This window comes from Lactuca sativa, chromosome 9 (genome assembly GCF_002870075.4).
Source record: "Lactuca sativa cultivar Salinas chromosome 9, Lsat_Salinas_v11, whole genome shotgun sequence".
In the NCBI taxonomy this organism is placed as follows: domain Eukaryota; kingdom Viridiplantae; phylum Streptophyta; class Magnoliopsida; order Asterales; family Asteraceae; genus Lactuca; species Lactuca sativa.
The window spans coordinates 164,421,863-164,437,155 of record NC_056631.2 but is presented as its reverse complement, the minus strand read 5'-3'; the positions used below and the strand labels follow the sequence as shown (position 1 = coordinate 164,437,155).

The 15,293-nt window shown below is 35.6% G+C and overlaps 3 protein-coding genes and 1 long non-coding RNA gene across 4 annotated transcripts; all 4 read right to left on the bottom strand.

Annotated features, from left to right (window-relative positions):
* Positions 1 to 743: 743 nt before the first annotated feature.
* Positions 744 to 1,594, bottom strand: LOC122196211 (uncharacterized). The gene is made up of 3 exons (XR_008226413.1): positions 1,386 to 1,594; positions 1,066 to 1,153; positions 744 to 949 (listed from the first exon to the last, which is right to left on the bottom strand). It is a non-coding gene; the product is annotated as an uncharacterized LOC122196211 (long non-coding RNA).
* A 3-nt stretch (positions 1,595 to 1,597) lies between these two features.
* LOC111892855 (disease resistance protein RPV1-like) lies at positions 1,598 to 2,921 on the bottom strand. Its single transcript, XM_052767826.1, has 3 exons — positions 2,703 to 2,921; positions 1,743 to 2,588; positions 1,598 to 1,675 (listed from the first exon to the last, which is right to left on the bottom strand). The coding sequence occupies exons 1-3, from the start codon at positions 2,919 to 2,921 to the stop codon at positions 1,598 to 1,600; spliced, it is 1,143 nt and encodes a 380-aa protein (XP_052623786.1).
* Positions 2,922 to 6,407: 3,486 nt separating this feature from the next.
* Positions 6,408 to 7,239, bottom strand: LOC111892854 (uncharacterized). Its single transcript, XM_023888917.3, has 2 exons — positions 6,723 to 7,239; positions 6,408 to 6,629 (listed from the first exon to the last, which is right to left on the bottom strand). Exons 1-2 carry the CDS (start codon positions 7,098 to 7,100, stop codon positions 6,408 to 6,410), a joined length of 600 nt encoding a protein of 199 aa, XP_023744685.1. The 5' UTR covers positions 7,101 to 7,239.
* Positions 7,240 to 13,470: 6,231 nt separating this feature from the next.
* Positions 13,471 to 14,183, bottom strand: LOC111892853 (TMV resistance protein N). The gene is made up of 2 exons (XM_052767825.1): positions 13,523 to 14,183; positions 13,471 to 13,479 (listed from the first exon to the last, which is right to left on the bottom strand). Exons 1-2 carry the CDS (start codon positions 14,123 to 14,125, stop codon positions 13,471 to 13,473), a joined length of 612 nt encoding a protein of 203 aa, XP_052623785.1. The 5' UTR covers positions 14,126 to 14,183.
* Between the last annotated feature and the right edge of the window lie 1,110 nt (positions 14,184 to 15,293).

The window sequence follows — 15,293 nt, the reverse complement described above, 5'->3', positions numbered from 1 at the left end:
GTATAAATACAAGGGTTTTTTTACATTCAAACCATAACTTTATGTATAAATATGTATTAGTTATATAAAAACCGTATTTTATATTAAATACACAACTTTAAAATGAATTTGGAGGTTTTGAGGCGTGTAGTCGATCACGGTACAAAAGTCATGTTAGTAACGTGTGAAATTTTTACATCTTATTCAAAACTTATGGTTACTATGATTCTCATATTATAATTGATGCATATTTATCCATAACATTATCTTTTGAATGTAAAAAAAAAGACTTTGTATTTATATAAAATGTGGTTGTTAAACGAAAAAATGTATTTATATGATTAAAAATGTAATAAAATATATTTTTATGCGGTTTCAAATGAAAAATTGTCAACATTGAACAAAATTGGAAAAAATGATGTTCGATTTGGAATAAAAAAATAGAATGTCAAAATTGCAAAAATAAATAAATAAACTTAATGTCAAAATTAGAAAAAAATGAAAACTTAGTGTCTTTTGTGGGAAAAAATTTCAATTTTAACCTGTTCGCGTGTCATGTTAACATGTCACGTCATTAAAACTAATATGTCATCATGTCACATCAACAACTTGATTGACACGTCGTCATGTCACATCAACAGGTAACCTGATTGACCAGCCAAATTGTCATAACTTTAAAAAAATTGGATAACCCAGTGTTAAATTTGATAAAAAAAAAACACACTGTCCAATTAGAATTTTGGAGTAAACTTAATGTCTTTTATGCTATTTACTCTTTAAATTATGCAAAAACTGTTCCTTCACATATTATTAACATGACCATTTAAAAATTCATATCAAAGTTCCCACCAATTTCATCAAAACTTTCTACAGAAGTTGTAATTTGACTTATTCAATTCCCACTCAAAACCCTGTGATGTTTCCTTCTCTACCCAATAGCTTCACAAAGTCTTCGCATGTGTTACAATTGCTTTCTGGACATCAAATTCCAAATTGCAAGAAATGATTTAAATGTTAGGATCAATAGCAACACAAATACAATAATGATGCAAAAAAATGGGAAATAGAAGGGAATACAAGTTTTACTTGTTAAGTACAATTTGCATGAAATCCACATCTGTTGCTCGGATTTTTTTGATTAAGTTCTTGATAAATTCTGACATTGTATTTGGATCTGTCAAGACATTGATGATTTTAACTCAGTAAGACTCTAAATTTAACACAAACAGTGAATAAGCCACTATATAAAACCAAGCTAAAACTATAACAGGGATTTTTCTTTTATGCAAGTACTAGTATATTTTTTAAAGTATAATTACTGAATTTTGCTAAGAAAATGAATTATTGTCATTGATTTCAAAATTCAAATCAAAATAAGATGATCAAATAGAAAGCAAAAAAAGTACCTATCAGAATGGTTCTTTGTGAATTCCTAGGTCTTCAGAGCATCACAAAATCATATACCCTCCAAAAGAGCTATATATACTCCATATATAGTCCTGATTTTCTCTCCAGAAGAGCCCTTATGGATCTAGGGTAGAGTACTCCATCATAGATAGAGACAAATATCAATCATGTCGCACTGATTTGGGACTCTAATACACTGTTATTCACACATCTACAAAGCAGGTATCTTCGTACGAGACGGTTTGTATCTCGGATGTAAAACCACAGGATTCAAGAAGGCCTCTCGACCCTGAAATACGCAGACCTTTCATAAAACAAATGTCCTGTGGAAGATGACTTATGCATGTAACTTCTACCCCTAAAATTTCTAAACGTTTTATCTTACAGATGCTGATTGGAAAATCTCGTAAAAGCTTGCACTTCCTTAGGGATAGTCTCCGTAAACATTCTAATTGGTCAAGATCCTCTGGTAATTTCTCAAGCGATGAACAATGAATCAGATCGAGCTGTTTCAAATCTTTCAACATACAAATAGAATCCGGAAGATGCTTGATCACTGAGTATGACAGATATAGCGTCTCTAAACATTCTAGTTGGCCAAGATCCTTTGGTAATGTCTTAAGTGAAGAACAATGAACAGCGAGTGTTCTCAGATGTTTCAACATACAGATGCTATCTGGAAGATGTTCAATCTTTGCATGCAACAAATATAGCGTCTCTAAACATTCTAGTTGGCCAAGATCCTCGGGCAACTTCTCAAGAAAGGAACAATCACGAAGCTCAAGAAATACCAGATGTTTCAACATACAAATGCTATCAGGAAGATGTTTAATCTTTGTATCTGATAAAGTCAGATTTTTTAAACATTCTAATCGGCCAATATCCTCAGGTAACTTCTCAAGACTCCAACAATGTTTAAGTTGAAGAACTTCCAGATGTTTCAACATACAAATGCTATCCGGAAGATGTTTCATATTTGTCATAGAAAAACTTAGCTCTTCTAGACATTCTTCGTGGTCAAGTTTCTTGGGAGCCTCCGGATACGCTTCGAGTTTAAGCTTTCTTAAACATCGTGACCCACAAGTGCTTTCTGAAAGTGTCTCAAGGTTAGTGCAAGCACACAGACCTTCATAAATAAGCTGCTTAAGATTTCTAGTCACACGGTCCTTGGGATCATCAATGTAAAAGCATTCAAACTGAAACTGTCACAAAGTATTGTCCGGGTGAAGTGAACATCTTTCAAGGGACTTGGCAATCAGATGTGACTCAGCTGAAGGATCAATCTCAAGTGATTCATCCTTTCTACTAGAAGCAACATTCCTTTTGTCAAACATAAAAGATGTAAACCCCAAACAGCCTCTTAAGTTCAAGTAGACAAGATTTTCTAGACATCCAATGGGAACATGAAGTTGTAACAAATTCTTACATTCTTTTAGATCTAACTTCTTCAGATTTGGAGTCAACCCAAGGTCAAGGGTTTTCAACTTTGAATGACTAATGTTGAGGGATGTGAGCTTTTGACATTTATCGGCCATGTGAAGGTCTTCCAAATCATAACAGCTGTTAAGATCTAAATCCTCCAGATTCGGAGTCCACCCAATGTCTAGGGTCCTCAACTATGAATTAGTGAGTGTCAAGGATCTGAGATTCAGACATTTACCAGGCATGTGAAGTTCTACCAAAGCATTGCAGTCTTTAAGATGTAAGAGCTCGAGGTTCACAGCTGGGCGAAGGTCGATTGTCTTCAACTTTGACTCACTGAGGTTACTGGTGCGTTTACATTGATAATATGTAAATGTACCAGTAACTTGGTGTTATAAAACATATTGTTGTGTGTGATTCAGTAAGTGAGTGCAAGCGAGCATTGAGTCGAAGTTTATCCGTTCCTTTTATCCAAGGTAGGATAAAAACGATATCTTTGGTCCCCTCGATGATTTAGTGATGGCACATAAGTGCATGGCCAAACCGAGACTAATTTGATGTAATCAATTGTAGTCTGTTGTCAGTCTTCATAAATCAAAAGTCGGGAAACAGTATAGAGAGAATGATTTAAATCCATGTCTCAGTCTATACGATATCTAGAATTGAGGAATATACGATCCCTTATCTAAAGGACATGCTTCTGATAAGATCAGAGTTGACAGCGGCTTTGGAAATCTATGATTGCAGATCAGGATCTGAAGTCATACGCAGAATAGTTATTAGACTTATCCAAGTGGGAGACTGTTGGATTAGTGTCTAGTCCATAACTATTTTGGTATGTACTTGACCCGATGGTTCATGGTCCTTTTGGGTTGCCTTCACCAAAGCAACTTGATAGGGTGAATTATGGAGAGAGAGGATTAATTATGATTTATTAATATATTATGAGAATAATATATTAAAGGAGAAATCATATTGTTTAATTAATATTAGTCAAGAATTAATTGATAATTAATTTTGTGGCTAAAAGAGATTAATTAAACTTAAGTGACTGGAACTGTAATTATAAGATAATTGCATTTGGGCTATGGATTACTTAATAATATATAATTTGGACGAATTCTATGGGGAAGCCCATTAGAAATCGTCCAACGGATATCCCAAAGGAATCTGTGGGCTGCTTAGGGCTTAAGCAGTCAGATTAGGGTTTCCTAGTTTAAAACCCTAATAGCCTACATGTATATATAGTACCCTTAAGCCCCAAAAACGTGGCTAAGAGTTCCACTAGGGTTTTTGGACGATTTGGGTAGCCTCCCCTCTCCTTATTCTCCATCCTCTTGCTCTTGGTGTTTGTAAGCCATTAGAGGAGTGGCACTTGTGACTCTGAGCTTTCTAAAGTCATTACAAGGAGGATTTGAGATTGTTATTGCTACATAACAATCAAGGTAAGATCTAAACCCCATTCATAAGTTAATATGATTAATTGTATGCTAGATCTAGGGTTTAAAGTCTTGGATGAATTGCATGTACAATAGAGAAACCTAGATCCAAGCATTAGGGTTTGCATGAGCACATAGGATGTTCTTATGGCCAAAATTCATCAATATTATATATATATATATATGGGAGGGTTCAATTGAGAAAAAAAATTGTTGAGAATGGGGGAATGATTCTCAGTCACTCATTTATTTTTGCTACAAAAGCCTCCGTCGTACCAGCGGAAATGGAAAATGAATAGAAATGTGTTTTCCAACAAAACATATTTCCTTAAACTATGCTAATCATTACCTTAATATATACAAAAACATAGTTTTTTTGTTTTTTTTTTTAATTTTTACGAAGCTATTTTTATCGGAAAAATGATTTTAAATATACCAAAATTCATTATTTTACAAATAGACATCCATATTGATATAATTTTAAGATAAAATAATTTTTTTTTTATATTTTTAGCTATCGTTATTCATAAGTGAATAAAAATGCATCAGGTTTTATTACAGTACATTCGTTATTCACTTAAGAATAAAAAGTATGATTATTTTTTTTTTTTACAATTGAAGTATCATTCATATATGAATATAGTATATAATAAACATAGTATATTCATATTAAAATATTGGATGATGCATTCACTTGTGAATATTAGATGATATATTCACTTATGAATATTAAATGATATTTTCATATGTGAATATTACATAGTATTACATGGTATATTACATGTAAATATTACATAGTATATTCACTTGTGAATATTAGATGATTAATTCACTTATGAATATTACACAATATATTCACATATGAATATTACAAGGTATATTCACTTATGAATATTAGAAGGTATTTTCACAAATATATATAATTTTTATATGTTATTCACATATGAATAACATACAGACTTGCATATTTATTTTGTGTTTTTAATAATCATATACTGATTCAGGTGAGAAAACATATTCATATGTGAATATAACGTGGGAATTTAGTTTATGCATTTCATCAAACAGTTGGAGTGCATACAAGTTAACTATTTTAAAAATGTTAAAAACATCAAGTTATCAATTCCAAATCATCATATACTTCCGATTTCGACTTCAGATGTGACATCCTATGTCTGATTGATTTCTTATTTTGATTTTGATTTCCAAAAATCCGATCGGGAACCTGTGAGTACCGATTCTGAGTCCTTCAATGTCGACTGTGACTGCGAGTCCAAAACTCTGATTCCAATTTCATGAATAGCGAAGAAATTCCGATTCCAACTGATTTCGTTTGCGAATCTGGGAAATTCCAATTCCAAATCCGTTATGAACTTTAACAAATGCTTGCAAGCTACGAACATTCGGAGTATTCAACAAAGAAATCGATGAAATTGATGAATTTGGGTTGCGAATCTGTCTTGAACGGCAAACATCCCGGCCACAAATATCGATGATTGATTAACACTGGATGACATTGATGACGGTTTAGTTGAAGAAATCTGGATGATCGTTGAAGGTTGGAGGAGAAATTTTGATGATGAACGAACTGTTATCGAATTCTCTATAGTTACGTATTTGAGATTGAAGGTTATTAACATATTTTCAAGTTTGCCACCGTGTCTTTTTATGCTTAGATTAAATGAGTGATTGAGAATGATTCCCTCGTTCTTAACATTTTTTATTTTCTTAATTAAACCCACCTCTCTCTTTATATATATATATATATATATATATATATATATATATATATATATATATATATATATATTAATTTGAAAATGTCCTTTGGTAAAGACAGGAAAAACAATAATTTTTTTACATTAAAAAGAAAAGAAAGATACCTACCCTATGATTTACTTTTCTATAAGTAAAAAGGGAAAATGACTTAAAAAGGTAACCAAGTTTAAAAAGTGTACAAAAAAGGTTATCCGGTTTCCAAATGTTCAAAAAATACCATTGTTGTTTTTTTAGTACAAAAAATATCATTAATGTTATTATTTGTACACAGAATACCAACAAAATACACATGTGTTCAACTAAAACATTGTGGTAACCAGGTACTTCAGGTAAATGGGATGAGAAGAGTGTAATCAGCTAGTGCTTGTTTGATGAGATTGTTTAATTTTTGTTGAAATTGTTGGAAAAGATCTTACTTCCACCGTATGATCCGCCGAACAAGATTACAGGTGACGCTTCGGCTGACAAATTTCTCTTCAAATCGGTGATGAGAAGAGCGTAATCAGCAAGTGCTTGTTCGGCTGTTAGATAGGCTAAAGTAGAAGCGTTCTTGTATGCCTCTTTCTGGCTTCCATATGGCATCGATTCACCATAATATCGATGCTAGATCAAATCACGCAGCTTTTGATAAAATTGTATTATTAAAGGTCTGCAAGTGAAGAAACTAATGTAGAGTAGAGTGATTAGGGCTTTTACTTCGGGGAAGATGACCATGGCACCAAAACGAGGGGCGAGTTCCCAAACGAAGTCGGTGTTGGCAGCGAACCATTCGATGTCGCCTTCGTTGCCGCAATAAAGGAAGATTGGACCCAAACGATTAGGGCCTGCGCCCACCCAGTGATCGGAGTTGATGAGATAATGTTGTTGGAACTTGGGAAGACCATTGAAGCTGAAATGATCAAGAGTCTGATCAAAGTATCGTGTCTCGTAAGTGTACTTCGGCTGAACAAGAATGTTTTGGGTTTTGAGAAGCCGTGGGGATTTGCCGAGAAATGGAGGTGGCCAGCGAGATTCCGGTGTTGATGAAAGTAGGCAGATGATTAGGAGGAAGAATAAGAAAAAGGGTTTTGCCATAGCGGTGGAGGGTGGCGATGAAGAACAATAGTGGCCGAAGTGAAGTGGAGGGTTCTTTATAAAAAGTAGCTAAATTTCCATTACATTCAAAGAATGGAAAATGACTTAAAAAGGTAACGAAGTTTCAAAAATATACAAAAAAAGACCATTGTTTTTTTTTGTACACAAGATACCATTTTACCGGCTATTGTAGGTTACCCACAAGGTTTTATTTGAACACATGTGTACTTCATTGGTATTTTGTGTATAAAAAATATACTTTAATGGTATTTTGAGTATTAAAAATAAAACAATGGTATTTTTTGTACATTTTTTAAACTTCATTACCTTTTTAAGTCATTTTCCCAAGTAAAAAAATAATAATAGAATAATACACATATCAAGTGTTCTTTATCAATAAGTGCTCTTTATCAGTATGGAATATGCTGGTATTTATCTATTTAATGATCGATGCACATTTGTTGATGTCACACCGGAAGCCATCTTCTCAAAATGAGTGTGTTCTAAATTTTTAATTCCTCTACCTTTCCTTTATAATTAGTGCACAGTCAATTAAGGTAATCCTTTTAACATATTTATAATCACTTGTTTGAGCCATACTTGACATACAACACTTGTAATTTGTATATTGATGATATCTACCCTAATAAATAAAAATGATTTTGCCATATGTTATCCTCTTATTCAATTGGTCACATTTAATTTTGTTATAATTTTGAGATATATTTATTTCTACTTGTCATGTAGTTCACTTTTCATTTCCAATATATCATTAATTTAGTTTCCATTAATTAAAGTACCATAATAACTATTAATTAATTTTAAATTTCAATTTCAGTTTCAAATAAATTTATAATTTAAACCTTTCTATTTAATATTTTATTATAATTAACATGTTTATTTGTTTAGTACACGGGTGTAACAACTAAACACATAATTTTAATTAATTTATTTTTTGCATGTTTTTATTCATAATTTTTACTTATTTTAGATTTCAAATTCAAATAATTTTTCCATTTAATAATTCTTATTTAAAATTTTATTTTAATCAACCCGTATAGCATACGGGTCTCACAACTAGTTTTATAATAAGCTTAATTATGTTTGAACTTGTTTTTTGCTGGTATTTGAAGTATATTACATGGCTTCAGCTAGAAGCTGATTGATCGATGGCTATTTCAATCCATGTTCCAGCTTTAGACATTTTTCTTAAATATGTAATTTTCAAATAATGTTATTATTTGAGCATATTTAATAGCTTAGTATAACACCAGTAGACACTCACATATATTATTTCATGAAAAAAATCAGTAAATGATGAAAGTAATAGTCTGACTCAAAAGTCAAACACTTTTCGTTTAATGAATCCATACTAATTTCCAACAATTTTGTGTCAATAAAAACTTGTTTATGGTTTTAAATTACTCAAAAACTGTTCCATAACATATTATTCACATGACCTTTTAAAAATTCATATCAAAGTTCCCACCATTTTCATCAAGACTGAAACGACCCAAAAATACGACCCAAAAATTTTCATTTTTCAATATAATCAAAACCATAATATGAGTATCATAACATAAAAACATACGCGATGTATCCCAATCATAATAAAATACTGTGCGGAAAACTGTATCATACTACATCAAATCCAAAACAACTAAAACCATCCCCAGGATAAAAGCTAAGCTGTGGTGTGTGCGATGTTGTCACCCCGAGCTCTTCCCTTTGCTTGCGGAAGTACCTGAAACCAGAACTGAAACTGTAAGCACGAAGCTTAGTGAGCTCCCCCAAAATACCACATACCATACAATAACATTTAACACATATTGGGCCTTGCCCACTGCATCGGGGCGAAGCCCGGAAACTGCATCGGACCGAAGTCCGGAACTGACTGGGACCTTGTCCCCTGCATCGGACCAAAGTCCGGAACTAACTGCATTGGACCGAAGTCCGGAACTAACTGGGACCTTGTCCCCTGCATCGGACCGAAGTCCGGAACTAACTGCATCGGACCGAAGTCCGGAACTAACTGGGACCTTGTCCCCTGCATCGGACCGGAGTCCGGAACTAACTGACTGAACATATCATAGCATATCAACTAGCATGAACACATATACTGCATACTGCATCGAGCCGTAGCCCGGAACACATAACACGTAACACATAAAACATAGCACATAAATCCTGCCTGAGCCACGAAGGCATCAAACATACTAGCTGCTACATCAGACCGAAGTCCGGAAACTACTGCTAATTGGACGGGCCGGCATTGTGGCCTTAGACCCGTCCCTACTTGAAGGAAACTCACCTCGTAAGCTGGCTGCTGAGTGTGTGGCTCGGAAAGCTAACGGCTGCTGCTCTTGAATCTCCTCGGCTACAAGTCCATAAGCACACTCAATCAAATACTAAACACTGCACTTGGGGTAAAATGACTCTTTTACCCTTGGTCAAAGTCAACTCTCTTTGGGCTGACTCGCCGAGTCCTACTCTCACTTCTCAGTTCTACACGCTGCTACTCGTCGAGTGTGGCATCGACTCGACGAGTACCCTCTTGATCCAAGAACTCAGACAATCTTCATCCGACTCGCCGAGCCGTATGAACAAACTCGACGAGTTGTTCATGATCCTAAGAAGATTGCCCTGGACTCGCCGAGTTGTATGAACAACTCGCCGAGTCCCCCCATCACTGAGTCTACCCTCAACTCGCTGAGTCCACTCTCTAACTCACTGGATTCACTCGACACTGATCAAAATGAAGGACTCGGAAACTCGCGACCCAACTCGCCGAGTCGTTCTTCCCGACTCGCCGAGTTGCCGCCATGCAACTGATTTTTACTCGATTTTGTTTGAATCCAACACATACAATTGATAGATCTGAGTCCAATAAGCTGATTTACCACGTAAAGTTTCCAACTTTACGTGCACAACCTCATGAATAAGGGAAATAAGGCTAAAAGATGCATAAAATGGGTAGATCTATGATTGATATGCAAAGTAACTCCAAAAAGACAGTAGATATGGGCTCTACAACACCCCATCATTCAGATCTAAAGATATCTCGACTTATTAAGACATTCATGCAAACATAAGGCTTGGAACAAGCATCAACTAGCTCTTAGGAGAGCCCTAATGGAAGTTTAAAGCATATAACAAGAGGGAACTCCGAAAATACCTCAAATAACTCAGATTTGCCCTTGGATCTTTGCACTACAACTCTTTTCCTTGCTTCTTTCTTCTTCTCCTTCTTCACACCTTCACAAAATGGCACCAAAAATACTTATAAGCCCTCAAGGGAGGATTAGGGTTTTCTCACTGTGTTCTCAGGGTGAGGGAGGCGAGAATGGGGTTATAAGGTGGTTTAAATAGTGGGCAACCCGGGGATTTAGGGTTTCACCCAGACGGATGGACTCGCCGAGTCCAGGATATGGACTCGCCGAGTCCCCGGCTCACGCGTGCTCACAGTCGCGACCCTACTCGGCGAGTCAGGCTATGAACTCGCCGAGTCCCTCTTGCAAAACTTACAACAATTACCAATGAACTAACATACCGGGAACGGGTCGTTACAAAGACTTTCTAAAGAAGTCAACTCTGTTCACTAAAAACCATGAATTAGTGAAGTCGCAATGACTTGAATCCTTCAACCTATCCCATTGTAATTTGACTTATTAAATTCCCACTCAAAAGCTAGTGATGTTTCCTTCTCTACCCAAAAGCTTCACAAAGTCCTCGCATGTGTTCCAATTGCTTCCTGGACATCAAATTCCAAATTGCAAGAAATGATTTAAATGTTAGGATCGATAGCAACACAAATACAATACTGATGCAAAAATGGGAAAAAGAAGGGAATACAAGTTTTACTTGTGAATTACAATTTGCATGAAATCCACATCTGCTTGTAAGATTTTTTTTTAAAATTCTTGATCAATTCTGACATTGTATTTGGATCTGCCAAGACATTGATGGTTTTAACTCAAATATAAGACTCTAAATTCAACACAAACGATGAATAAGATACTCTATAAAAACCATGCTTAATTAAATCTATAACATGGATTCTTCTTTTATGCATAATAGTACTAGTATTTTTTTTAAATACAATTACTGAATTTTGCTAAGAGAATTAGTTATAGTCATTGATTCAAAATGCAAATCATCAATAGAAAACAAAGAAAGTACCTATTAGAATAGTTCATTGTGAATCGGATTTTCCTAGGCCATGGGAGCATCTCAAAATCATATACCCTAAAAAAATCCTCATGGAGAGATGATAACTCCAACATATAGAGAGACATATCGAACCATGTGGAACACTAACACTGCCCCCACAAACATTGATATTTATGTAGTCATGTTTTTGCTCCCAAAGGGCCCTTAGAAAGATTGGGTAGACTCCAACATAAATAGAGACATAGAGGATCATGATGTGGGACACTAATACTAATAGACTCTTTCCTCGTGGTATTCACACATAGACGAAGCAGGTATCTTTGTTGCGTATGGTTTGTATCTCGGATGTGAAACCAAAAGACTGAAGAAGGTCTCTCGATCCTGAAATACACACGCCTTTCAACAAACAAATGTCATGCGGAAGGCGACTTATGCTTGTACCTGCTACATCTAATGATTTTAAACATTTCATTTTACAGATGCCGATTGGGATATCTTGTAAAATCTTACACTCCCTTAGGTCTAGCCACTCTAAACGTTCTAATCGGTCAAGGTCCTCCGGTAATTTCTCAAGTAATTTACAATCATCAAGTCCGAGACATTTCAGATAGTTCAACATACAAATGGTATCCGGAAGATGTTTGATCTTTGAGGATGACAAAACTAGCTTTACTAAACGTTCTAATTTGCCAAGATCCTTTGGTAATGTCTTAAGTGAAGAACAACAAAGAAGAGTGAGTGTTTTCAGACGTTTCAACATACAGATGCTATCTGGAAGACGTTCAATCTTTGCATACAACAAATATAGCGTCTCTAAACATTGTAGTTGGCCAAGGTCCTCGAGCAACTTTTCAAGAAAGGAACAATCACTAAGCTCAAGATATACCAAATGTTTCAACATACAAATGCTATCCGGGAGATGTTTCATATTTGTCATATAAAAACATAGCTCTTCTAGACATTCTAACTGGTCAAGGTCCTTGGGAGCCTCCGGATAGGCTTCGAGTTTAAGCTTTCTTAAACGCTGTAACCCACAAATGCTTTCTGAAAGTGTCTCAAGGTTTGTGCAAGCACACAGACCTTCAGAAATAAGCTTCTCAAGATTCCCAGTCACTGAGGGATCATCTTTGTAAAAACATTCAAACTGAAACTTTCGCAAAGTCTTGTCGGGGTGAAGTGGGCATCTCTCTATGGATTCCGCAATCAGATGTAACTCAGCTAAAGGACCATCCTCGATTGATTCATACCTTCTACTAGAAGTAGCATTCCTTTCGTCAAACATAAAAGATGTAAACCCCAAAGAGCCACTTAAGTTCAAGTAGACAAGATTTTCTAGACATCCAAAGGGAACATGAAGCTGTACCAGATTCTTACATTCTTTTAGATCTAACTTCTTTAGATTTGGAGTCAACCCAAGGTCAAGGGTTTTCAGCTTTGAATAACTAATGTTGAGGGATGTGAGCTTTGGGCATTTATCGGCCATATGAAGGTCTTCCAAATCATTATAGTTGTTAAGATCTAAATCCTTCAGATTTGGAGTCCGCCCAATGTGTAGGGTCCTCAACTGTGAATTAGTGAGTGTCAAGGATCTGAGATTCAGACATTTACCAGGCATGTGAAGTTCTACCAAAGCGTCGCAGCCTTTAAGATGTAAAAGCTCGAGATTCACACATGAATGAAGGTCAATGGTCTTCAACTTTGAATGACTGAGGTCGATGGACTTGAGCTTTGGACATCCATTGAGCATGTGAAGTTGTACCAAGTCACGACATCTTCTTAGAGACAAGGCCTCGAGATTTGGACTAGACCCAAGATCAAGGGTCGTCAACTTTGAATAACTGAGGTCAAGAATCTTGAGCTTGTTAAGAACCTAACATAAACAAATGAACAAGATCAATATTGCTTTAATTACAAAGCAATGGATGTATAGCATCATGTAAAACAATCAATCAACTATAAATAATCTACCTTTCTTTCTGCCCCTTCCCAAAGTTGTTTGATATTACTACTTTCCATCTTAAGCGTAACAAGATTATTAGCTTGAAATGTGTTGGGTAAACACCAGAAAGGGTACTGGTACCAATGCAGATATTGTAAAGCATTTGGAAAGTATTGGCTGACATTATCATATTTCTTTTCTTCTGCAAAATTATATATTGTATTCTGAGATATGTGAAGAAATCTAAGTTCCTTCATCTTTCTAGTGCATCTATCCATTCACTCTTATTTTTACCACAAAGAAATGAACCCACAACTTTTATCGTTAAGGGAAGACCAGAAGCATAGCATATAACTTCTCCTGATAGCTTTTCATACCCTTGAATTGGAATCTCTCCCCCAAATGCATACCTACTGAAGAGCCCAATCGCCTCCTCCTCTGATAACAGATTGACATCAAGAATCAACTTCACCCGGTGTGCCACGAGCACCTGCTCATCTCTTGTTGTAATGATAATTCTACTTCCCGGTTTTAACCAATTAAGATCACCAGCTAATGCCTCAAGCTGGTCTATATGGTCCACATCATCTAGAACAACAAGAACCTTTCTATTACACATCTTCTTCTTCATCATGATTTTCCCATCATGCACACTACTCACATTGATGCCTTGATCAAATAAGACATCTTTAAGGACTTGATTTTGCAACGATTTCAAACCAGACAAAGAAGTATTTGAATTTTCCCTAACATTCTCAACAAAGCTTTTAGCTTCAAACCGAAAGGATATTTGATCAAAAACCGCTCTGGCCAAAGTTGTCTTCCCAGCACCTCCCATCCCCTTGATACCGATTACACGAACATCATCAGTACCAATTTCTAAAGATGATACAGCATCCTTTACCCTGGTCTCCATGCCTATTAGTTTTTCATCAGCATTGAAATCAATGGAACGTAACTGTAGTGAAATTTCTTCAATAAATTTTTGGACAAGTTTGGCTTCATGCCTATATATTAAAGAAGATTCAGTTAGTTTGCTCAAAATCCCACGTGAACTATAATAAAATATACATGAAATAATAACATAACCATACAACATGAGATGTCTTGGATGACTAACAAACAAAATCAAGGAATATTGCAGAGATATGATAATAGAATAGTGATAACCGTGCAGACTGGAAATTAAACTAATAGATAAGCTCAAATAACTTCTTTTTTCCTTAGTGTTGAATTATGGAAAAAAAAAACAGAGACCTCTTTTGTGAAATTATTAGAATATTGAAATTGTAAACTGAGTTGCAATGGACATTATTAGGAATTATTCGTAAGTCGTAAGTTTGGTTAAAATTGATAAGAAAAAAGGGGTCCCGGCAGGTCAAAATTGGGTCAGGTATAACAACCGGGTCCAAACTAAAGATTAATTATACAAAGATATGATGATCGATGAAGGAAGGATTACCCATTTGCAGTGTTCTTCAACTCCCATCCAGCCAGATCTGCCGCTTCTTTTAGAACCTCTTTCCATTTCCCAGCAGCTTCATCATTTTCATGTTTAGCAAAAGCTTTTCCCACTGCCCCGCTTTGTTTCCGGACCTCTGTCGGATCCCATTACATCCCTCCGGATCCCATTATTCACTTACTCGAGCATTTTGATTAAAGGCCAAAGCAAAGAGCCTCCCGAACCGCTCCTTAAGAGGAATATCCAAGCACCAAACATCATTCTAGAACCTCGTTTGAGTCTCACCCCCCACCACTCTAAACATGTAATTAGAATGAATACAACCATTCTCATGGAGGTGATTAATGGATCCTACAATCTTTTGCCAAACACCCCCTCCAATTTCTATTCTCGAATCTTCCGAAAAACCACCACCTTCCCCATGACAAAATTTGACAATTTTAACCCGAAGAGCTCCCTTGTCATTAAGAAACCGCCACTTCCATTTATAAAGAAGGCCGAGGTTAAAACATCCAAACTAGTAACCTCAAGACCTACAAGTTTCTTATTTAAAAAGTAAAAATTTACTATAGGGGTTTATAGTTTCATGGGATAATGACTTAGGAGGGTAATAACGTTTCTA

Coding starts and splice junctions, on each gene's coding strand:
- LOC111892855 (XM_052767826.1), bottom strand. CDS start 2,921: ATGGCCGATAAATGTCAAAAGCTCACATCCCTCAACATTAGTCATTCA. Junction 2,589..2,702: donor TTATGTTTGACAAAAGGAAT/GTTGCTTCTAGT, acceptor ACTTTGTGACAG/TTTCAGTTTGAATGCTTTTA. Junction 1,676..1,742: donor AACGTTTAGAAATTTTAGGG/GTAGAAGTTACA, acceptor TGCGTATTTCAG/GGTCGAGAGGCCTTCTTGAA.
- LOC111892853 (XM_052767825.1), bottom strand. CDS start 14,125: ATGGAGACCAGGGTAAAGGATGCTGTATCATCTTTAGAAATTGGTACT.
- LOC111892854 (XM_023888917.3), bottom strand. CDS start 7,100: ATGGCAAAACCCTTTTTCTTATTCTTCCTCCTAATCATCTGCCTACTT. Junction 6,630..6,722: donor CCATGGTCATCTTCCCCGAA/GTAAAAGCCCTA, acceptor GATTTGATCTAG/CATCGATATTATGGTGAATC.